The sequence below is a fragment of the Podarcis muralis genome, chromosome 17, assembly GCF_964188315.1.
Source record: "Podarcis muralis chromosome 17, rPodMur119.hap1.1, whole genome shotgun sequence".
In the NCBI taxonomy this organism is placed as follows: domain Eukaryota; kingdom Metazoa; phylum Chordata; class Lepidosauria; order Squamata; family Lacertidae; genus Podarcis; species Podarcis muralis.
Window position 1 is genome coordinate 30,418,965 of NC_135671.1, and position 23,123 is coordinate 30,442,087.

General features: G+C 45.4%; 1 protein-coding gene across 1 annotated transcript in view; it reads left to right on the plus strand.

Moving 5' to 3' along the window:
• The window catches only part of LOC114588073 (ovostatin-like), a 56,228-nt gene that overhangs the window by 2,240 nt on the left and 30,865 nt on the right, over positions 1-23,123 (plus strand). Inside the window, exons 3-17 of the mRNA XM_077920921.1 lie at positions 1,063-1,219; positions 2,378-2,430; positions 3,543-3,563; positions 5,142-5,310; positions 6,200-6,284; positions 8,057-8,168; positions 10,073-10,187; positions 10,315-10,424; positions 11,884-12,042; positions 13,947-14,165; positions 15,744-15,801; positions 16,833-16,990; positions 19,301-19,450; positions 20,789-20,956; positions 21,591-21,726. Coding sequence (XP_077777047.1) covers positions 1,063-1,219; positions 2,378-2,430; positions 3,543-3,563; positions 5,142-5,310; positions 6,200-6,284; positions 8,057-8,168; positions 10,073-10,187; positions 10,315-10,424; positions 11,884-12,042; positions 13,947-14,165; positions 15,744-15,801; positions 16,833-16,990; positions 19,301-19,450; positions 20,789-20,956; positions 21,591-21,726 — 1,870 coding nt within the window. The remainder of the gene's footprint in view (positions 1-1,062; positions 1,220-2,377; positions 2,431-3,542; positions 3,564-5,141; positions 5,311-6,199; positions 6,285-8,056; positions 8,169-10,072; positions 10,188-10,314; positions 10,425-11,883; positions 12,043-13,946; positions 14,166-15,743; positions 15,802-16,832; positions 16,991-19,300; positions 19,451-20,788; positions 20,957-21,590; positions 21,727-23,123) is intronic.

Here is a 23,123-nt window from a genome sequence, read left to right on the forward strand (position 1 = left end):
TACATGTGAAGCATTTTAAATGCTGTCTTTGTTGTTGACCAGTGTAATAAACTTGATGTTAGCCAAAGTAAGTTCTTATCAGTTTATTATCGTGTACTTACCTTTATCAATGCCCACCATTCAGTTTATAGAAAACCTGACCTGATGGAGAGAAACGGATGCCATTTCCTGATTCAGCAGTGCAAAAATACCCTAAATCAGTTGTAGAAATCTAGACAACATTCAAAAAGTAAAAAATTGTTGCCCAGTGTTATCTGTTCTATCACATATGTTTACTGTTGTAAACAAAAAATGCCCTTTTCCCTTATGGGGTATCCAAGAGCCCATATAGAGTCCTTACATAGGTTCCCTATTGGTAGGAGAAGATAACAGAGGCCAACCAGAGAATATTGAGAAGCAAAGCAGCTAGTAAGCTTGATCTTTATTGATCTGTTGCAACAGGGTGCTCCCCTCACCCACAGGAGAGAGGAGGAACCCAGAACAATGGCGCACAAGGCCTTACAAAGACTTTTGAAATTGCCACCCTGTAGATCAAGACCACCCCCAGAAACATCATACATACATCACAGAAGGGGTGTAACCCAAGACCACCCCTCAGATACATCACACCTACATCACAGAAAAGGTGGTCTTAAAACAGAAATTTGAATGTTGTTTTTCTCCTGTCGTTGTTTATCTCCTGTCTGGCAGGTTACTTGATTGGATTGCCTGGGTAGCCTGGCCAGTCTTTTGTAATGATAAATACTTAGTTCCTGGGCCAGGTCACAGGCTCACACCCTATTCATATCTTAAATGTGCCCTTAAGACAGGATTTGTGAGGAAAGAGACAATGGGGAGGTTTCCCACTTTGACCTTGCAGAGAAAACATTTGCTCAGTTTAGGAATCAAAATGGTTCCAGGTCGGTCTTCCTGTACTGATCTACATTACCAGACAGGTAAGCCACGTAGCTGTGAGATGCAGGGAAGGCAACTACAGGTGCTGGAATCCTTTGGAGAAAATGGTGACAAACCTCCACACATTTACAGGTCTATTGTAGTATCGCTTGGTTTCTTCCCTCACAGGTCCCTGAGGCCAGTTCCAACCCTGTGGCTTACATCACCATCTCTCTCAAAGGCGCCACCGTCAATGTGACAGAGAGGAGGGTTTTGGCCATTCAAAACAAAGGCATCGTTGTTTTCGTTCAGACTGACAAACCCATCTACAAACCTGGACAGGAAGGTAAGTGATGGTCATGGCATTATCTCTTCCACAACAATGTGTAAAAAGTGTTTTGCAGCCCTTCCCAGACTCATCATGAATAGTCTAAATGCTGTAAATATGGGGAATTGTGGCAAGAGCTGTGTGTTCAGCAGCAGACCCTGGTCTGGAAAGCCAAGACACTACTTTTTCTGTGACAAATTTGTGGAGGGGGGAATTATGGCTACCACATTATCATCATCATCATCATCATCATCATCATCATCATATAATTTACTTATACCTTGCCCATCTGGCTGGGCCTCCCTAGCCACTCTGGGCGGCTCCCAACATATTAAAAATATGATAAAACATCAAACATTAAAAACTTCCCTAAACAGGGCTGCCTTCAGATGTTTTCTAAAAGTCAGGTAGCTGTTTATTTCCTTGACATCTGACGGGAGGGTGTTCCACAGGGTGGACGCCACTACCAAGAAGGCCCTCTGCCTGGTTCCCTGTAACCTCACTTCTTGCAGTGAGGGAATCGTCAGTAGGCCCTCAGAGCTGGACCTCAGTGTCCGGGCTGAACAATGGGGATGGAGATGCTCCTTCATGTATACTGAACCGAGGCCGTTTAGGGCTTTCAAGGTCAGCATCAACACTTTGAATTGTGCTTGGAAATGTACTGAAATGTGGTCTGACTGCTGACATGTCCATAAATCTGCTACCAGAGGCAATGTTACGTTAGTGTGACCCATGTGGCACAACTCAGCACCACCACAATCCTATAGAACGGAGGGCAAGAGGCAGAGGGAGGAGCACTGAATTTTAGCATCATACAGGGTGCTGCGGAAATTTTAGAGCCCCAAGTCCACCACTGCTGCAACAGATTAGTACAGGCTGTATACTGGGTTGGGAATGCAAGGAGGAAACCTAGAAAGGCTAAACTACTTAGGTATTAGGTATAATAACCCAGATTTCAAACTCAACCCACTTCACAAACCATGGTGAATAGAACAGGTAATCTGAGTCAACCTTTACTGTATGGCTGAGGTGGAATTTGAATGCAGGTTTTTCATGTCCAAATTGATCTCTTTTTTTCTCCTGGATTGCAGTTTCCCAGAATGATAAAAACTTGCTGTTAGCTAGCGGGAAAGCAAGTGAATTTCTCTCACAGTCTTTTCCTTTCCCCTTCCACAGTGCTCTTCCGAATTGTTTCTCTAAATACGCGTTTTCAACCTGATCCTCAAACTGTAAGTATATGGTCAGGAGGAAGAATTTCCAAAAAGCTCCTGGTTTATATTAAAGTCTTTGTGAACCATCTCATCCGCTTTAAAAAAAGCAGATGCACAACCCATAACCATAGCTTAACGCCCAAATAAGCACGCAGAGCCTGAGGCAAAACTTTTTGGTTTGGTGTTTGCTTGGTCTGCTCCTAAATAATAGTCTATGCACGTAACTCCAGATGAGATTGAATCAGACCAAAGTAAACAGTTTCAAAGAAGCTGTCTATGCAATTTGGCCTACTAATAAGTGCTTAGCACACAGGCAGCATTTTTGCTTTGAAGTTAAAAGCTAATGTTCTCCACTAAGGTTCCTGCAAATGGACTGAACATACCTATTGTGTCTGTGAATGATTCTGAATACTCTTTCTAGGAAATGAAGCAACTCTGGTCATTGTTTGAAAGTCAGTAAATAAATTAAACTTGTGGTAGATGGAATGGAAAGTTTAGCCATGGAACAAAGGGATACGATGACGTTTTGGTTATCCATTTAAAACGTATAGCAGCCTTAGCAGTTGTTTTAACAGCAATTATCTGCATTCTTTGCAAATTTATCAAAGCAGCAAATCTACAACATACGCAGGCAACAATAGTTTAGTACATGTTACCAATGCAGACAGGCTAATTTGTGAAAATCTAGAATTTATTTTACCTCTGTTCTGATTAATGATGTCCTCAGGTTTGGCCATTCATTGGGGAAAAGGCAGTCTGCCTTGAAGGACAGGAGAACTGTCTATGGCTGTCTGCTAGCAAGCATACTCACCTGATATATTTTTGTTCATCCATATGCACAAAATGCACAATATCGCAGTGTTTTGGCTGCAAATACTAAAAGAAGGCTTGTTTCTAATCTTGCTCATTGCCTGAAACATAATCCCTTATTTTGTTCCACCATCACTGGGATATAAACTATGCTGCCTCATATATTTAACAGAGCAAAACTGCACCATTTTTCATTCAGGGTTCAAATCATCCCTTTAAACACTTGTTGATTAGGAGTTTTGATGCTCAACTCTGAAAAGTTGTCGACATTTAAAATATTTTTCAAACACTAACATTCTCTTCACATTCATCTCTTTCAGTATCCTTTGGTCACCATTCAGGTAAGAGTCTTTGTTTTTAAAAGATGCTTATCTGTATTGTATTGTATTGTATTGTATTGTATTGTATTGTATTGTATTGTATTGTATTGTTGCACCCCAGTCTCTGAGCAGTGTGAGATTCCAGGGGCTCCAGGCATGCTTACCCAGGATTCATGTTTCCTTTTGGAAATGAGGCACAGTAGAGATTGTGGTGTCTTTATGATAGATGGCTTATTTACACATGTATACAAGGGGTTCACAGCTTCAACACCCCCAAAGGGTCTTGCTTCTCCCTTAGCCACAGCCTTGGATTCAAACAGAACTCAGACATTGCTCTCTGAACCTCTGCTCACTGCTTTGCATCATCACAGCAAACTCTGCTCAGAAACTCAGGCTTTGTTCTCCTATCTAATAGGTGGAGAAAGGTGCCACTCATTTGTTGTCTAGCACAGAGCCTTCTTTTCTTTGTTCTCTTAATGGCCCATCACCCAGGTGATGGGTAGCTTATATTTAACACTTGCTGGATCCAGGAGATGGGTGAGTCTCAACCAGACTACTCAGACTCATAACTCTATTGTGCTTGAAACTGATTAAGTTTATGTGATTATTTGTAATATTCAGCTGCACCAGGGAATAAAGCAATTGGCAAACAACTTCTGTGAAGAAAAGGAAAAGTGCAGTTTGGCTGGGCTTAAGGCACAATCCACATCTATCTTTGTGTGAGAGGCAAAGGACTAGGATGAGGGTTTAGGAGGGGAAGAAGAGAAGGTACTTGGTGCCAGGGCTGGCTCCTGTGCAATGCCCCAGGCTAGCATCCCCTGTCAGGGACTGGCTAGATGATGAGGAGTGGTGGGGGTACCATCTGGGGAACCCCCAAGGGAAGCTGCAGAGGAGGAACACTCAGAGCCCTAGGATTGGTGGTGGGGCGCTGAGGTGGGTCAGAGGAAGAATGGAGGGAGGAATGGTTGAATTCTGAAGAAGAAACATGCTTTAGTGAGCAAGGAGAGCCTGTGACAGAGAGCAGCTCCAAGGACACGCATGGCAATGCATAGGGCGGAAGAGAGATGACAGGTGCCCCAATGTAATTTGAGGCTGCTTGGGAAACATCCGGCAGAGAAGAAGACCTGGAGCATGGGTAGGCAAATTAAGGCCTGGAGGATCTGGCCCAATTGCCTTCTAAATCTGGCCTGCGGACGGTCTGGGAATCAGCATATTTTTACATGAGTAGAATGTGTGCTTTTATTTAAAATGCATCTCTGGGTTATTTGTGGGGCATAGGAATTCGTTCATTATTCCCCCCCCCCAAAAAAAAATATAGTCCAGCCCCCCACAAGGCCTGAAGGACAGTGGACCAGCCCCCTGCTGAAAAAGTTTGCTGACCCCTGACCTAGAGGAAGTAGAGGGCAGGGACAGTCAGTCCTGTCAACTGTTGGCTTCCTCAAAAGGATTTTTTTGGCTCTATGTTGATAAGTGGCCTTCGGATTTGGGCTTGTGTTGACTGCTACCTGCTGACTGCTAATCTAGTTTCTCCTGAAACTAAGCAACCTGAGTTGAATATTTGGCTTCTCGCCTTAATGTGCCTTTATTCTGCGCTTCTAGGATCCCCAGAGGAACCAGATATTCCAGTGGAGAAATGTAACGTCTGAGATCTCTATTGTTCAGCTCTCATTCTCAATAATTTTGGAGCCAATACTGGGAGACTATGAAATCATCGTGCAGAGTCAATCAGGAGCTAAGACCTCCCATATATTCTCTGTCAAGGAATATGGTAAACATATGTACCTGTTATTTTCTAAAGTTCAGAAAACAATTAAGACTTGCTGGAAGATGAAGGTCTTTAATTTTCTGGCCTGGTATAAAAATGTAGCAACTTGGATTTTCAGAAAAGTCACATACAACACACAAAATGTTCAAAGGCAAACACATACTTATCAAAGCTGGAGTTGTATGTATTTGCTGGTAAACAAACCTATTAAATAAACCTGACATTTTCGTAAACCACCTAAAATGCAATGGTAAAACAAATCGTTCTGTGAGAGTCAACTGTTTGTTTACAATGCCGTTTCCTTATAATAGTATCACCATTCTCTTAGACCAGGGGTCTGCAACCCGCGGCTCCGGAGCCGCATGTGGCTCTTTTACACCTTTGCCGCGGCTCCGGGGCGGATACTAGCGGGGGAGGAGGCACATTGTGCGCCCCAACACTCCCCACTGTGGTGGGCGTTGTACTGGCTGTGATGTCGCATGGGGGCGGTGCGTGCGTTAATGAGGAGCAGCACATGGAGGGAGCCTGCCGCAGCTCACCTTGCAAGGGGGGGCACATTCATGCGCCACAGTGCAGCCGAAGAGGGGGGTGGGGAAGCAGCCATCGACTCTCCTCCTCTCTGCCCCCAGGTCTGACCTGACCCAGAAGTGGAGCTGCAGCGTTGGGCCATTGTGAGAGGAAATTGTCTCTGCAGCTCTATTACGTGCCGGAGCAAAGCTCCAATGAGAGAGCCTGTCATGGGGGGTGCCTAGTCATGCCCCCTCAAAAAAATGTGCCCAGGGCCATGGCCCCCTCACGCCCCCCCCCATGCTACACCAATGTGCCAAAGTGTTCAAAATCGCAAACTGTTTCTCTGGAATATATGTTTGACTGTGTCTTTTTCATTCTTCAGTATTACCACTGTATGACATCACTATCAGTGCACCGAAAACAGTCTCTGTGGAGAATCCAGATTTCGTTGTGAAGGTGTGCAGCTCGTAAGTATTGGGCCCAATGGCAGAAGTACACGTTTTTAGTGGTGGAGGCTGATCTACTGGGGCTAAGGCACAACACTACCTTTGAAAATGCCAGGCAATTATTAAAAATTCCCTACTTACAGTCTCAAAGCCATGTACAGTGGTACCTCGCAAGACGAATGCCTCGCAAGACAAAAAAGTCGCAAGACGAAAGGGTTTTTGGTTTTTTGAGTTGCTTCGCAAGACGATTTTCCCTATGGGCTTGCTTCGCAAGACGGAAACGTCTTGCAAGTTTGTTTCCTTTTTCTTAACACCGTTAATACAGTTGCGACTTGACTTCGAGGAGCAACTCATACCACGCGGTGTGGTAGCCTTTTTTGAGGTTTTTGAAGACTTTGGTGATTTTTGAAGCTTTTCCAAAACTTTTCTGAAACCGTGCTTCGCAAGATGAAAAAAACCGCAAGATGAAAAAGCTCGCAGAACGAATTAATTTCGTCTTGCGAGGCACCACTGTACTCTTTCCTGTCCCACATGTAGTTCCCTCCATTCACTCATTAAAAGCTGCAGCAACTGTGGGGTGGAGTCAGGTAAGTAAACTAAGTCTGAGCCACATGCAAATCCAGAGCATTTTTTCAGAAGGTATCGATGGCTCTGCTTCCAACAGACCCCTTCCCTAGCTTGAGTTCAGAATAACTTGAATGGAGAGGGGTGAAAGAAAATGCTGTTAGTATTATTTAGAGCTTGCTTTTTTTGTGAGTTTTGAAAACGAAAAGCTTGGTCTCTGTACCTATCTGGATATGACTGCACTTCCTTCCCCAAACCTGGGAGATCTTCTCCCAAAGCTCAGACATATCAGCAGCTGATAATGATTATTCACATTTTTAAGACTGAGATATGCATGGAAAATATGTTCTGCTATGCTCTAATGTACTCAAATGAAACATTTATTTATTTGCCTGTTGGTAGAATGCTTTATTTAGAAAAGTTTTTAATGTTTGATGTTTTATCGTGTTTTTAATATTCTGTTGGAAGCCGCCCAGAGTGGGCAGCATATAAATAATATTTTTTATATATATTGAAGGGGTATGTGCAAACTCAGTATCCCACCTTCTGCTTCCATTGTTTTCTCCATTTACAGAAAAAGATGTTTTGGGTTAATTGAATAGTTAAATAAATTTTGTGGTGGAGAGAAAACACGTGCAACAGGAAGCCCTTCTCCTTCGCATTCTAAAAGTATTTGCGTTAATTTTTTAGTGATTGATGTGTAGGTATAAACAGTGCATGAATTCAAAAACTTATGTCATGGTATGGCTTAAGTTCTAAGTATGCAGTTTGGAGTCAATCTTGTCTGAAAATCATACTTGCCCCCTCCCCCTTACATTAAAAGTCTTCCTGTGTCCATAGATGTGCAGAGAATAATTGATGTTTTTTCAGCGAGGAGGAGACAATGGTACTCTGCACATGAGTAATGGCACCCTTTCATAAATAAATGATGCACAGGTCATATTGCGATGGAAGTGGCATGGTTACAAATTGCAGCCCCACCAAGTCAAAATGTTAACAGCCACCACTTTAAGGAAGGTTATGTAAGGAATCAACTGATACCTACAAAATTTATGTCAGCATGCAAAGGCAGCTGACATTTGCTGAGGCTGAATGCAAAACTCATCAGGTGCATTTATCAGAGGAAACACATTTCCAGTGCATCTGTGAATCTGTAGTCCTTTCTGTATTTCTAGCTCTTACGTCTAGGCCATCTATTCTCAAATACTGTATGCTTCTTTCCCTTCTAGGTATACGTATGGGCAGCCAGTTGAGGGGAAAGCTCAGCTCAGTGTGTGCAGAAATCTCAATTTTTATGGAACTTGCAAGAGGGACCCTATCTGTGAATCTGTTAATGAAGAAGTAAGATACATAGTTCCTTATCATTTTCTGGCCTTCTTCTCCCTCCATTGTCTTCTCCTGTTTTCCTTTCCCATTAGGCCTTTTTGCACAGCCAGAAAAATTTATTCCATAAATAATGATGCAGTCCAGTTTGCAATGAAGTCAAAAGTGCTGCATCGTCCAATCCTTTGAATTATACTCCGCAGACCTCAGCCCAGTGTAATATCCACAGTACTTATCCTGCCTTCATGTAATGGATAGGGATGGAGCTGTGTACAGACTTGCTGCCAGGAGACAGATCATAGAGAATCACAGAATTGTAGAGTTGGAAGGGACCACAAGGGTCATCTAGTCCAACCCCCTGCAGTGCAGGAATATGCATCTGTCCCATGCAGATATCAAGCCCGCAACCTTGGCATTATCAGCACCACACCAGTGGCGGAGGAACCCTCTCTGGCACCCAAGGTGGGATGCTGAGGGGCGGGGTGAACCGCCTGGTGGCGCACCCACGATGACCATACAAAGTGCGCATGTGCGGCATCTCGTACGGGGTGCCACTCAGGGGGGTGACAAGATGGCCCCTGCCTCCCCCCAGCTGTAGAGCGGCCGAGGGCGCACACAGTCAATATGAGCGCCACTTACGTGGCGTCTCTATGGGCTGCCGCACATGCGCACTCCATATGGGCTGCCATGCACACGCCTTCCATATGAGCATCCGTATGGGCTGCCATGCGAGCAGCATCCTGAAGCTGTCCATGGGCACCTTTCAGATCTCCCATTGAAGGCATGGAAGCAGTTCTAGCAGGGCTATAGCTGTGTGAACAGGGCTATAGCCACCCCCGCCAAAATCTTCCAAATGGATATTGGATAATTTAAGCAAAAGCACACATGGGAAACAATACTTGGAGCTGGTCCACGGGAAATGGAGGGGCAACATGTTGCCTTCAAACTCAGCTCTCTTAGGGATGCTGCAAGGACTGGGCATGGCTCCATGAGATCAATAGCGAATATCAACCTAAGTAGGTGGGCACCCTGAATCATATTCAGACATCTGGCATGCATTAAAACACAGTGGCTTCTTGGAAGCTGTTTCTATTGTCATCAATGGCACTGGGCCAGATTTGTTGTTGTTGTTGTTGTTGTTTAGTCGTTTAGTCGTGTCCGACTCTTCGGGACCCCATGGACCAGAGCACGCCAGGCACTCCTGTCTTCCACTGCCTCCTGCAGTTTGGTCAAACTCATGCTGGTAGCTTTGAGAACACTGTCCAACCATCTCGTCCTCTGTCGTCCCCTTCTCCTTGTGCCCTCCATCTGTCCCAACATCAGGGTCTTTTCCAGGGAGTCTTCTCATCTCATGAGGTGGCCAAAGTATTGGAGCCTCAGCTTCACGATCTGTCCTTCCAGTGAGCACTCAGGGCTGATTTCCTTCAGAATGGAGAGGTTTTATCTTCTTGCAATCCATGGGACTCTCAAGAGCCTCCTCCAGCACCAGAATTCAAAAGCATCAATTCTTCGGCGATCAGCCTTCTTTATGGTCCAGCTCTCACTTCCATACATCACTACTGGGAAAACCATAGCTTTAACTATACGGACCTTTGTTGGCAAGGTGATGTCTCTACTTTTTAAGATGCTGTCTAGGTTTGTCATTGCTTTTTTCCCAAGAAGCAGGCGTCTTTTAATTTCGTGGCTGCTGTCACCATCGGCAGTGATCATGGAGCCCAAGAAAGTAAAATCTCTTACTGCCTCCATTTCTTCCCCTTCTATTTGCCAGGAGGTGATGGGACCAGTGGCCATGATCTTCGTTTTTTTGATGTTGAGCTTCAGACCATACTTTGCGCTCTCCTCTTTCACCCTTAATAAAAGGTTCTTTAATTCCTCCTCAGCAACACCAATTAATTTTAATCCTTACCCCTCCTCTTTTTCAGCTGGGCAAAGATGGCTGCCTTGCCCATGTCTTCAGTTCCAAGACTTTTGAGCTTAATCGTTCAGGGTACTGGATGAACCTAGATGTGAAAGCCATCGTCACTGAGAAAGGAACAGGTAACCCCTTCCACGTAATCAAAAAGAGACTGCTGGGAAAATAAATAAACAGCAGGCATGAAACTATTTTGGATAGTTTATTTCATATTAGTCAGCTAATTATGTTTGTTCTTGGACTCTCGCACAGGGATTCAGAGTGAACGTTCAGCCTACATTTCAGTTTCTCGGATACTGGGGACTGTGACATTTCAGAATATGGACCGGGACTATAAAAGGGGGATCCCCTATTGTGGTCAGGTAAAATGAGAAGCTGAGTATGACGCAGCCTAAATGCCTATAGCTAGAGATGAGTGACTAAATTTCATCTCCTTTAGGAGTGAAACAGCGAAACTGAAGGAATGCCTTTCTAACTGAGAAACAAAACCACATTTGTCACTGAAATTTCAGCTGAAGGGAAGTTTTAAGTAAATGCAGGGTGGGGCATAAAAAGATCTGCACAGGGGAAATATCTAATAAAGTCTGAGGAAAGCCAGTTGTACTAGTAACAAACATTACGACTGTCCTATAGATCCCCACCTTGTCCCTAGATTTCATGAAATCTGAAGTGAATCTGAGAGCTTCTTTTTACTATGAATTTTTTGTTTTCCAAAATAATAAAACTGTTGAAAACAACATCTGGGTACAAGTCTAGTTATGCAATACAATATCTACAGAAAAATTAAATTGAGTATGTAGTGTCATTTCAAGCATATTCTTAAGACATAATCCACAGACAAATTTGAGAAGTTGGTGGGAGGCAATTGTTATCTTCTTCCCTTACATATGAAAAGAAAGGAGACCAGAATTCAACTGAGGTAGTTTTACTACCCTTCTAAGCCTTGCTAGTCACTCTGTGATAGCCACATCCCGAATGTTGTTGAACCTCAAGGGGTAACTCAGCCTGAGATTTCAAAAAAATATGCTATCGCCAAATGTGTGGCCGCCAATAGGAAAAAAACCCCACAAATCTTTATGTCAAATAGTGAGGCTAGAATCTATGCTTAACAAAAGCAGGGCTAAATCTGGATTTGGCGAGAGAGGTTGTTTAACAATTATAAAAATAATATCGAAGAACCTGGTCCAGAACATATGAACAATTTTTACATTCCCACCAAGCATGGAAATAAGTTTCGAGATTCCCACATGCCCTTCAACAGAGAGGGAATAAGGATTTATTGTTTTTTCCTAAGCAAACCGTGAAACTGAGAGCTCTTGTAGAATGCTAGGAGTATGAGCAGCTAGCTGGAAAATCTCCAGTTCAAGCACTCTGAAAATTTGAAATTTACTCTGTAATTATCAACATTAACCTGAAGGTTCTTCCTCATGTGAAACCTATGAGAAATGTTGGGGGAACCAAAATAAACAGTGCAGTCCTAATTCCCTGATCTTTGCTGCTTGATTGGTGGGTGGGTAGGCAGTGAAATGTCCGCTTCTATAGAGACCCCTGCTGCTCCTTCCAAAATATTGTGTTCGGAGGCAGGCTGCCATTGGCTTTGGATCCACTGGATCCAAAGTCCCTCTGATTTCTCAAGGGGTCCAATTTTAAATGCCCCCCGACTTCTGCAAGGTGACAGGCCTTCAGATGTGGTGGTCGCTTCGCACCGCTTCTCCTTGCTAGGGTTCAGGATCGCTCTGCAAGATAAAGCCTTGGGTTTGGAGAGCATTGCTGAGTCAGAGATGAGCCACTGATGCCTCTGGGGTTTTCCTTCTCCTTCAGATAAAACTGGTTGATGTTGATGACTCTCCCCTTGGAAATGAGATTGTCCAACTACATGTCAACAACAAAAATGTGGGCAACTACAGCACCGATGGAAACGGCACCGCTGAGTTTTGTATTGATACCTCAACGTTCTTTAGCTCAGATATCTCTCTCAGAGTAAGTGACCGACAGAAGCCAGGGCTATTGCACACTTCTCCAAACACCTCTTCCCCTTTCTCTTTTCTTAAAGGTACCAGTGCTGTATTGCACATGTTTACATGCAATAGGTGGATGTGGGTGGTTCTGTGGGTTAAACCAGAGAGCCTAGGGCTCGCCGATCAGAAGGTCGGCAGTTCAAATCCCTGTGACGGGGTGAGCTCCCGTTGCTCGGTCCCTGCTCCTGCCAACCTAGCAGTTCAAAAGCACGTCAAAGTGCAAGTAGATAAATAGGTACCGCTCCGGCAGGAAGGTAAAGGGCGTTTCTGTGCGCTGCTCTGGTTCGCCAGAAGCGGCTTAGTCATGCTGGCCACATGACCCGGAAGCTGTACGCCGGCTCCCTTGGCCAATAAAGCGAGATGAGCGCCGCAACCTCAAGAGTCGGTCACGACTGGACCTAATGGTCAGGAGTCCCTTTAACTTTACCATTACATGTAGTAGGTAGCTAGTACCCAAGTCCAGGACTAGGGAACTGTCCCCTTTAAGTAACTACCGTATTTTTCCGTGTATAAGACGCCCCCATGTATAAGACGACTCCTATTTTTTTTTAACCCAAAATTAAGAAATCAAGTTGTGTAGCTTTTTCGGGGGGTGGGGGAGGTCACTTCCACCAATCGCTTACCCGCCTGCCCACCACTGCAGATCGCTTGCCACAGCCACTGCCAATCGCACACCTCGCCGCAACCACCAATTGTCTGCCCGCTAGCTGCCACCAACAGCCCACCCGCCCACTTGCCGCAGCCACAGCCAATCGCCAGCAGGCCTTGCTGCAGCCCCCAATCACCTGCCCAATCACCGCTGCCAATCTCCTGCTTGCTGCTGCCATTAATCTCACGTCCCCCCTCTGCATTCACTATCTGTGTATAAGACGACAACCAATTTTTGCCTAATTTTTTTTACACAGAAAAACACGGTATCTCCAATAATAGTTGGGGGTACTCCTGGATCCTTTGCTGTCACTGGAGGCTCAGGTGGCCTCAGTAGCCTCCAAGTGCCTTCCATCAGCTTTGGCTGGTGGCCCAGCTACACCCCTATCTGGACAGGGATAGCCTAACTACTGTTGTCTATGCTCTGGCAACCTCTAGGTTAGATAACTGCAATGCATTATATGTAGGGCTGCCTCTGAAGACGGTTTGGAAACTTCAGCTAGTGCACAATTCAGCAGCCAGATTGCTCACCGGAGCAAGACGGTTTGAGCATATTACACCGATCCTGGTCCAACTGCACTGGCTACCAATTAGTTTCCAGGTCCAATTCCAAGTGCTGGTTTTTTGACCTATAAAGCCTTAAATGGCTCAGGGTCACAATACCTCAAGGTATACCTCTTTACATATGAACCTACCTGGACCCTGAGATCATCTTCTGAGGCCCTCCTTCGTGTTCCCTCTCCTTGAGAGGTCCGGAGGGTGGCAACACAAGAACGGGGCCTTCTCTGCAGTGGCTCCCCACCTATGGAATGCTCTCCCCAGGGAAGTTTGCCTGGCGCTTTCATTATACACCTTTAGGCGCCAGGCAAAAACATTCCTTTTTAACCAGGCCTTTGATTGATCTGATTGACATCCCATGCCCTTTTAAAATGTGGGGGGTTTTTGGGCGGGGGGCCTACTGGGTTGTTGTTTTCATGGGTTTATATCTTGATTTTATTCTGTGAACTGCCCTGGGACCCCCGGCTCTAGGGCAGTATCTAAATTCAATTTAAAAAAAAATTAACAAATCAGTCACTAAAGCTGTGTGTCCTTATTTGCAGCTTGTAATCTGAAGGCTTCCAATGACCCTGACTTGTCCAATTTCCCATAGAGAAATAATGTGATGAGCTGATTTCTACATCTTCCTCCTCTCTGCCCTCCCTTCCCTGTTGCCTACAGCTAATATATAAACCCAATGAAAATTGCAACAGCGATGGCTGGTTATTACCCTACTATCCAGAGGCCTATCATTCCGTCCAGCGCTTCTACTCCAGAACAGATAGTTTTGTGAAGATACACCAAGTGCCAGGAGAGTTGCCTTGCGACCAGGTCAGCAAAATCAAAGTCTCCTACAGCCTGACTATAAAAAGACGGAACACTGCAGCCTTCTATTTCTTTGTAAGTATCAAAGAGCTGCTCGGTTTTCTTTATTTGACATGGAAGTATTTATTGGGGGTGGGAGGTCATATGCCTGCAAAAAAAGAAAGAAGATCAAACAAACAAACAAACAAACAAACAAACAAACAAACAAACAGAAGGCTTGGAGATAGCCCAGTCAGTAGAGCACAAGACTCTTAATTTCAGGGTCATGGGTTCAAATCCCACACTGGGCAAATGATTCCTGCATTGCAGGGGGTTGGACTAGATGACCCCCATGGTTCCTTCCAACTCTACAGTTCTATGGTTCTATGGTCCACCAAAATGCAAAAGGAGGTATTTGACCCTCAAACAGATTTCGAGAAGGAATTTTTATTAAGCTACCCGACTTGTTTCAATGAAATCTTTTTCAAGAATGATTATTGTAAACTGTTCTGTGGCAAAAATGTGTTCCCAAAGCATTTGAGCCAATGCAGAGCCGGCGGCAGAGCAAGCTGATCGGGCACCTGGGGCAGCGTGCATGCCCTGTGCCCGGGGGCGGGGCCAGGCGCCCAGGGGGCGGGGCAAGCCAGGGCAGGATGCTCCGCTGGGCCTCTGAGGAATCTGCCTGCCTCCTCCCACTCAGCCACCCTACAGCTGAGGGGGAGGCGGTGGGCGGACCTTTTGGGGCAGCATAGAGCCTGCGGGCACCCAAGCCACCACGTCACTCCCAGCTGGGTTCAGCTGTGGCAAAGCCGGATGAGTAGATTGCTCCCATTCTGTATCATTGGCTTTTCTCTGCACTCTCCATGAATTCTGATTTAACTAGGAGATGATCATGCATGGTTAACATTTCCTTTTTTTATATAAAAAGACATTTAAAAAACTAGGAAAACGGTGAAATTCGAAATGAGGACTTGCTGAAGAAATGCTGAAACAGGGAGGCAGAAAGGGGAGGTGTGGGGAAGTCGTGAATTAAGATCTATGAAAAGAAGGTTTTGAAATTATACGTGTTTATGTGTTTGTTTGATTGTGTATTGTGTATTGTATTGTCTTTATTATGTGTTGGGAAATTAATAAAAATATTTTTTTTTTTAAAAAAAAAAAAGGAAAACGGTGAAATTCGTTCGGAATGCAAGTTTACTGCTACATGCTCCAAAGCTGGAATGAATTTTGAAGTTTTCCTAATTTTTCTCATATCTCTTAATATAAATCAGTTTATATATCCCCCACCCCCCAGCCAGATTACAGATATGCACTGATAAAACACTGAGTGTGCTGAGCTCAAAACAATTGATTCCCTTGCTCAAAAGGATAAGAACCACTGCCACTATGGGCCATAGTTACTGAGTGACATGAGGACAGGTGGCAACTTTTGCACGGTAAACATTGCAGGATTGTGTGTGTGCACGATCGTTAATATCTTTTGTACAAGGTGAATAAGGATTCACTGAACAGGAGAGAGAAAAATTAGTTTTGATACATTTCAAAATATCAAAGGGCTTCCAAACTTGTATTCATAATTTGAGATTCTGCTGTGAGGCGATTTTTTTGAGCCATACCTCTCCCACGCCCTTGAGTTACACTGCCTATTGCTTATTTCCCTCTTGGTGTGCACAGGTACTGGTGAAGAACAAAATTATAAACTCAGGCAGAAAAGTTGTCACCCTCAGTCGTGGTAAGTAGTGCTGTGCTGAAATTTAGTGGTGTTTGGTTTTCCTCATGAAAACGGCCATTTTGAAGGGTACGAAAGGGTCTGTAAACCCCTCCTACTGTTGTGTGTGTACCTGTGTCTTGTACCTGTTTACAGCTATTGTTGCCCCTCATTCTGCTCTTAGCTGTTGTTGGCAAGAATGCAGTTCCAATATGCCCAAAACGTTGAGAGCTTTTCTTCTTTGGTTTCCAAATTGGACTATACTATAGGGCTGATCTTGGAAAAACTGTTCCTGGAGTGCAACCTTGCTGCCTTGTTCCACAGTAAAAAGGGTATTAGACTCCCCTTCAGTGGGGTACCATATTGCCCCCACAACAGCAGTTTGTTTGTTTTCCCCTGCTTGGGAATAATCAGGGACCCTCCAGCCTTTGAAACCTCATCTGGCTGCTACTCCATCTCTCTTCCCCAAGGTGATTTGTTTTCTTGGAGGGAGGTACCATATGTTAGAGGCTCTGGGTCAGGGCCAGCCCACCCATGGGGCGGACTGAGATAACTGCCTCAAGTGATGGAGTCCCCCAGGGCACCACACCCACTGGTGCCCAACGGAAATGGCAGTGGCTTCTAGCAAGATCTCATGAGACCTCACTAGAATCCACCGCCACGTGACCCTGGTAAGTGAGGCTTTGGTAGAGGGTGGCAGAGGGGAGGCAGCAAGGACAGCACGTTCCCATTTTGCCTCAGGCGGAAAAACTGGATGAGCCACCGTAGCTCTGGGTATAGGAAGAATGTAGGTGAAATGTCTGCCTTGATTTTGCTTGCAAAATGTGCTCATGTGTCAAATTCTTGCCCCACCACATACATTCTTTTTTTAAAAGCCCCATTGGTTATTTATTATATTTGTAGACCATGATCCTGAACGGTGATTGAGTCTGTTGAGCCAGTGTAAATTTTGTAAGTGTGCAAGCCTCTTTATCGTCTTCTCTCAAAGCCCTCTGCCAGGAGCCTTGTGTTTCAGGCTGATGACCCCAGCTTGTCTCTTACTGTTCTCCATGCAGATGATTCGGCAGCTTCCAAAGGCCACTTTTACATCTCACTTTCTGTCGATGCAAACATGGCTCCCGTTGCCACGCTGCTGGTCTATACTCTACATCCTGAGAGGGAGGTGGTTGCTGATACTGCCAGATTCGAGATAGAAAAGTGCTTCCACAATAAGGTAAGATAACGCAATGAGGTAAGAACTGCAAAACACTTCATATGCAGGTAAAGGTACCCCTGACTGTTAGGTCCAGTCGCGGACGACTCTGGGGTTGTGTGCTGACAATAATAATAATAATAATAGTAATAATAATAATTTATTATTTGTACCCCACCCATCTGGCTGGGTTTCCCCAGCCACTCTGAGCAGCTTCCACAAAGACCAAAAATACACTAAGATGTCACACATTAAAAACTTCCCTGAAGAGGGCTGCCTTAAGATGTCTTCTGAATGTCAGGTAGTTGTTTATCTCGTTGACATCTGATGGGAGGGCGTTCCATGGGGTGGGCGCCACTACCGAGAAGGCCCTCTGCCTGGTTCCCTGTAACTTTGGTTCTTGCAATGAGGGAACTGCCAGAAGGCCCTCAGCGCTGGACCTCAGTGTCCGGGCAGAACGATGGGGGTGGAGATGCTCCTTCAGGTATACAGTGGTGCCTCGCAAGACGAAAAGAATCCATTCCGCGATTCTCTTCGTCTAGCGGTTTTTTCGTCTTGCGAAGCAACCCCATTAGCAGCTTAGCGGATTAGCGCTATTAGCGGCTTAGCGGCTATTAAAGGCTTACCGGCTGAGCTGCTAAAAGGCTATTAGTGGCTCAGCGGCTTAGAAAAGGGGGGGGGAGCAAAAAAAAATGGCAAGACTCGCAAGACATTTTCGTCTTGCGAAGCAAGCCCATAGGGAAATTCGTCTTGTGAAGCAACTCAAAAACGGAAAACCCTTTCGTCTAGCGGGTTTTCCGTCTTGCGAGGCATTCATCTTGCGGGGCACCACTGTACTGGGCCGAGGCTGTTTAGGGCTTTAAAGGTCAACACCAACACTTTGAATTGTGCTCGGAAACGTACTGGGAGCCAATGTAGGTCTTTCAAGACCGGTGTTATGTGGAACATGTGGAACATGGCGATTTGTTCTTAGGAAAGCTCCTTGAAAAGCTGGATGAGTTAAGCTTTAGTCTTTTCTTGGTCTTCTGGAATTTCAGAAGTTAGCTCATGGTATGGAAGTTGTATGGCTTGCACCAGATTGTGGGGACAAGTGTTTAGTGGTTGTCTAACAATCCCCCTCAGCATCAGCTTGCCTCCCTCCCTGATGGTGTTTCATAGCCTGGGGACTAGACATCAGTTCCAACAAGCATAAGACATGTTCAGCTAGAAGATGAAATAAATGTGCCCCACTCCATAATTCATTTTCTTATTCAGCTATACAGGAAGCCCCTATTGATAAGTGAAACAAACCCAGTGTAACACAATAGGCCACAACAGGTGTCTCAATCTAAGTATGGTGGCTTTCTAAGAGTCTAAGATGGAAAGAAGGCTTTATCTTTATCAACGACTTGGATGATGGACTCAAGGGCATCCTGATCAAATTTGCAGATGACACCAAACTGGGAGGGGTGGCTAACACCCCAGAGGACAGGATCACACTTCAAAACGACCTTGACAGATTAGAGAACTGGGCCAAAACAAACAAGATGAACTTTAACAGGGAGAAATGTAAAGTATTGCACTTGGGCAAAAAAAACGAGAGGCACAAATACAAGATGGGGGACACCTGGCTTGAGAGCAGTACATGTGAAAAGGATCTAGGAGTCTTGGTTGACCACAAACTTGACATGAGCCAACAGTGTGACGTGGCAGCTAAAAAAGCCAATGCAATTCTGGGCTGCATCAATAGGAGTATAGCATCTAGATCAAGGGAAGTAATAGTGCCACTGTATTCTGCTCTGGTCAGACCTCACCTGGAATACTGTGTCCAGTTCTGGGCACCACAGTTCAAGAAGGACACTGACAAACTGGAACGTGTCCAGAGGAGGGCAACCAAAATGGTCAAAGGCCTGGAAACGATGCCTTATGAGGAACGGCTAAGGGAGCTGGGCATGTTTAGCCTGGAGAAGAGGAGGTTAAGGGGTGATATGATAGCCATGTTCAAATATATAAAAGGATGTCATATAGAGGAGGGAGAAAGGTTGTTTTCTGCTGCTCCAGAGAAGTGGACATGGAGCAATGGATCCAAACTACAAGAAAGAAGATTCCACCTAAACATTAGGAAGAACTTCCTGACAGTAAGAGCTGTTTGACAGTGGAATTTGCTGCCAAGGAGTGTGGTGGAGTCTCCTTCTTTGGAGGTCTTTAAGCAGAGGCTTGACAACCATATGTCAGGAGTGCTCTGATGGTGTTTCTTGCTTGGCAGGGGGTTGGACTTGATAGCCCTTGTGGTCTATTCCAACTCTATGATTCTATTATTCTATCATTTAAATGTTTTATACTTGATTTCAGGTCAGCCTCCAGTTCTCCGTGAAGGAAGCTCTTCCAGCTTCAAATGTCAGCCTCGATGTCAAAGCTGCTCCCAACTCCCACTGTGCTCTGCGAGCTGTGGACCAGAGCGTTCTTCTCTTGAAGCCAGAGACAGAATTGTCAGCTGAAAGTGTAAGAGCAAAAGCCACCTGCCTGTTTGTGCCCACACCGAATCTTGCATGCTGAGTGTAATGATCTCAGGCAGGCAAGCAAGCCCCAATAAGAACTAATGAGTCTCTGGCAGTTTTATGCCACGTTTATTTACAATTTACATCCAGAGCATGGCTCTGAGCCTGCCGCTTTTAGCTACGAGTTGGTCATTCTGAGTCTCTGCCCCCGTCACAGCACGAAGGGCGCCAAAGTCCAGTCCTTCCTCTTTTGTATTTCTGTTGCATTTTAACCCTTTCAGCTCTTCTGGTTCTACCTCCTGGTTGCCTGGCAACCCCCTCAATGACATCTATCTCCTCCCCTCCCTCTGCCTGTGAGCTTTCCAAGTCTGGGAACTCTTGATGAAGGGGGGATGAACTAACCCACTCCTGCTCTCTCTGTGGCTGAAATCCCTCGCTTCCAGAGTCAGACTCTCGCTCCCTTTGTACTGGCAATCCTTCGTCTCCAGAGTCAGACTCTTCCCAGGTGTTCGATTCAGCCACGTCCCTGACACTGAGTGACGCAGTAAAGAATGCTGCCACCTTTCCAACCATGGCCAGAGGTGGATTTAGGGCAGCATGACCAGTTCCCCTGTGCTGGCCACCGAGTTGAAGGGGACGCTGTAGGGGACTGCAAGTATGACGCAGTGCACACCTAGAACAGAATATGAGAGGTGAGGGCACCAAATTTGGGGCTTGTACAGGGTGCCACTGAAATTTGAAAGACCAAACTCAGTCACGATAAATTCACCAGCTCTGGCGTTTCTAGACCTTTCTCACCACTTTGCTATTTTTCGGGCTTTTGGGCCCTAGTCGAGAGACATGTTTTGTCCTGCTCTGAGTATGAGCCTTTGCTTGCTCCCATCCTGCCACCCTAAGTGGTAGCCAGGATGACGAAGGGTTGGCTGAGAGGTTGCAAGGGCAGCAGAGATGTTTATAACAGAAACCTCTGCTTTGTTGATGTGCCACTTCTGTAAGGGATACACTAAAAGTTAGGGTTGCCATATTCCCCAAAGTGAAAATCCCCCCCTCCCCCCAGAAAAATATGGCCAGGTTTTCCGGATAGGTTTTCCGGATATTTTGTTGACTCAGCAAAAATCCACTCAGCCGCCATTTTGGCAGCCCGAATCCTGGGCATATGGCAGCCCTACTAGAAGCCAAGATTGTACAGTATGGAATCTTCCAAGGCAAACACAAGTCCCACCCTGTGCAGGCTGAACATTTCAGTCATTTGTGACACAAAATTTCAGTGTCTGTGTCCAGAATTTCATTTTATTTTTAGCCCTGTTTATAACAGACTTCTGCACTGGTTTCTCCTTCTTAGGTCTACAGTCTCCTTAGCTATGATATAATTGGTTACTACTTCAATGATCTTAACCTAGAGGATGATCCCCAAGAGCCTTGCATTCCACCAGACAACATATTTCATGATGGCTTGTATTATGTTCCTGCTAGCTTCAACTATGGACCAGATATCTATGGAGAAATAAGAGTAAGACTTGCACATAGTTCTTTTGTGAGCAATTAAGAGAAAAGAAATGTCTAACCATCGCCATTCTCAGTAGTGTTTTGGAGGGTGGTTTTTTTGTGATTCTCAGCCACATTCCACTGGTACATGACTAAAATCGTATGATTTGAATATTTCTAACTAGCTTTCAAATTACAAAGCAGTCAATGAAATGGAGTTTGGAATATTAAAGGCTATACATTCCAAAGTGGGCAAAGTGTCAGGTGACTCAGCAGGAGACCCATATGAGTCAATCAGCTGACTTATAGAGGAGTCAAGTGGGGTAGAGCTGGAATGTGGTCGAGGAGGAGAAATGGTGTAAACTGTTTTGCAAATATGTTTATATTAGGCAAAAACGGCATATAAAATAAGGAAAAATTCGCACTAAGATGTTGATTAATTTTCATGAGAAATCTTTTTTCAAAAGTTGCAATCATGTAGAAATGTGGAGAATTTAAGATTAGAAATATGAGAAAGAGAGAGAATCTGAAATTGACAGATCCCTCTATCCCTAGGAAGAAATGATCTAAATAAAGAAATAATGGAGATGATAGTAATATTAAGAAAAAGAGGAATGTGTGCAAAATCTTGAGCTATTTATTATTATTTTCAAATTCAGGCTACGGGTGTAAAGTTTGTAACCAACTCCCGGCTTCGGCAACCAGTTATATGCTCCAGTGGCCGTGGTCCTTTTCGGCCTTTTGAGGAGTCATCTGAAATTTTTGCCAGAACCACATCTGGCCCTATCTTTGCAGGTAATTTGGGTGGGGATGGTGCAAACCCGTAAAGTTAGATGGAGAAGGAAGTGTAGCACTGCACAATATCCTGGACTTTTCCTCAGCTTTTGCTACCATTCAGCATGGTTTCCTTCTGGAATGCCTATTTGGGATGGGGGGGGGGGCTTACTATTCCGGGCTTACCTAGTGAGTAGGTTCCAGAAGGTAGCAATGGGGAACTGCTGTTCTGCCCTGTGCCAGAAGCCTGTTGCATCTCACAGGCTTTTTCACATCTGCATGAAGTTGCTAGGAGATGTCACCTGGAATTTGGTGTCAACCATATGTAGATGGAGGTAGTGGAAGTTCTGAATCGGTATGTGGCAGCAGTTTTGGACTGGATGAAAGTGAACCAGCCAAAGTTTATTTCAGACAAGTTGCCTGGGGTTCTGGTAGTCCTGGATTATATGTTTAGCCTATCTGGGATAGTACTGCATTCCTCCTGGAGCAGCAAGCTTATCATTTGGGGAATGCTTTCTTGGATACAGACCTGAACCTGGATATCCAGGTGATTGTAGTGGCCAGCAGTGCCTGCCCATTGCTCAGTAATTTCAGCATCAAATGATGCATTGTGTGTGCATGTTATCAAAAACACGGAGATACTGCTGGAAATGTTAGCCCTGTCTCATTCTCTCTTTGTGATGGCCTGGGACTAGGGCTCGGACTCGGAGCCAGAGGAGTCTCAGTCCACACCGGATCCTTTGCCCCAGGTGGCATCTGAACCCAGTCTGGGGCCTGATTCTGAAGAGCCCCAGTCTGCAAAGGTTCCCCTGCCACAAACACCAGCTGGGCCGAGTCAGGGGCCTGAGCCTGCCCTGGCTCCAGATGTGGGGATTACCTCGTTGCCTTCAGCTGGGCACTCACTTACAGCTGCTCCACTACCAACTGGGTCAGGAGAGGCTGAGGCGGCCTCTGGGTCTAGTAACCCACCGACATCTCCCAAGCTGCAGAGACTGAGGTCTGAGAGAAGGAGAGACCTGAGTACTCGCAGGAGGAGTGCTCGCCTTTGGGCGAGACAGGGAGGTGAGTCACTGGGGGATCGGGATCGGCCGTTACCCTGACAGAGATAAGAGGCTGTCAGACCCTTCCCCAGGTTGCGGGAGCAATGCTGCTGTTTGCCAGAACCTGCCTGTGATCCTGTGCCTGACCTTGCCTGGTTTCCTGCCTCGTGTCCTGCTTTGGCCCTGTCAGACTGACTCCTCACAGAACCCTTGGATTCGGGACTGGACCTGGACTGTGTTACTCGGGTTACCCCCAGGCCCAGCACACTCTTCTATTTCAGGAACTTACGCCTTCCCCATGTCATATCTGCCATTTTGCTGAGCATTTTCCAGCACTTGCTCCATATAACTGATGTCATTCCACAGGAAGGGTTAGGC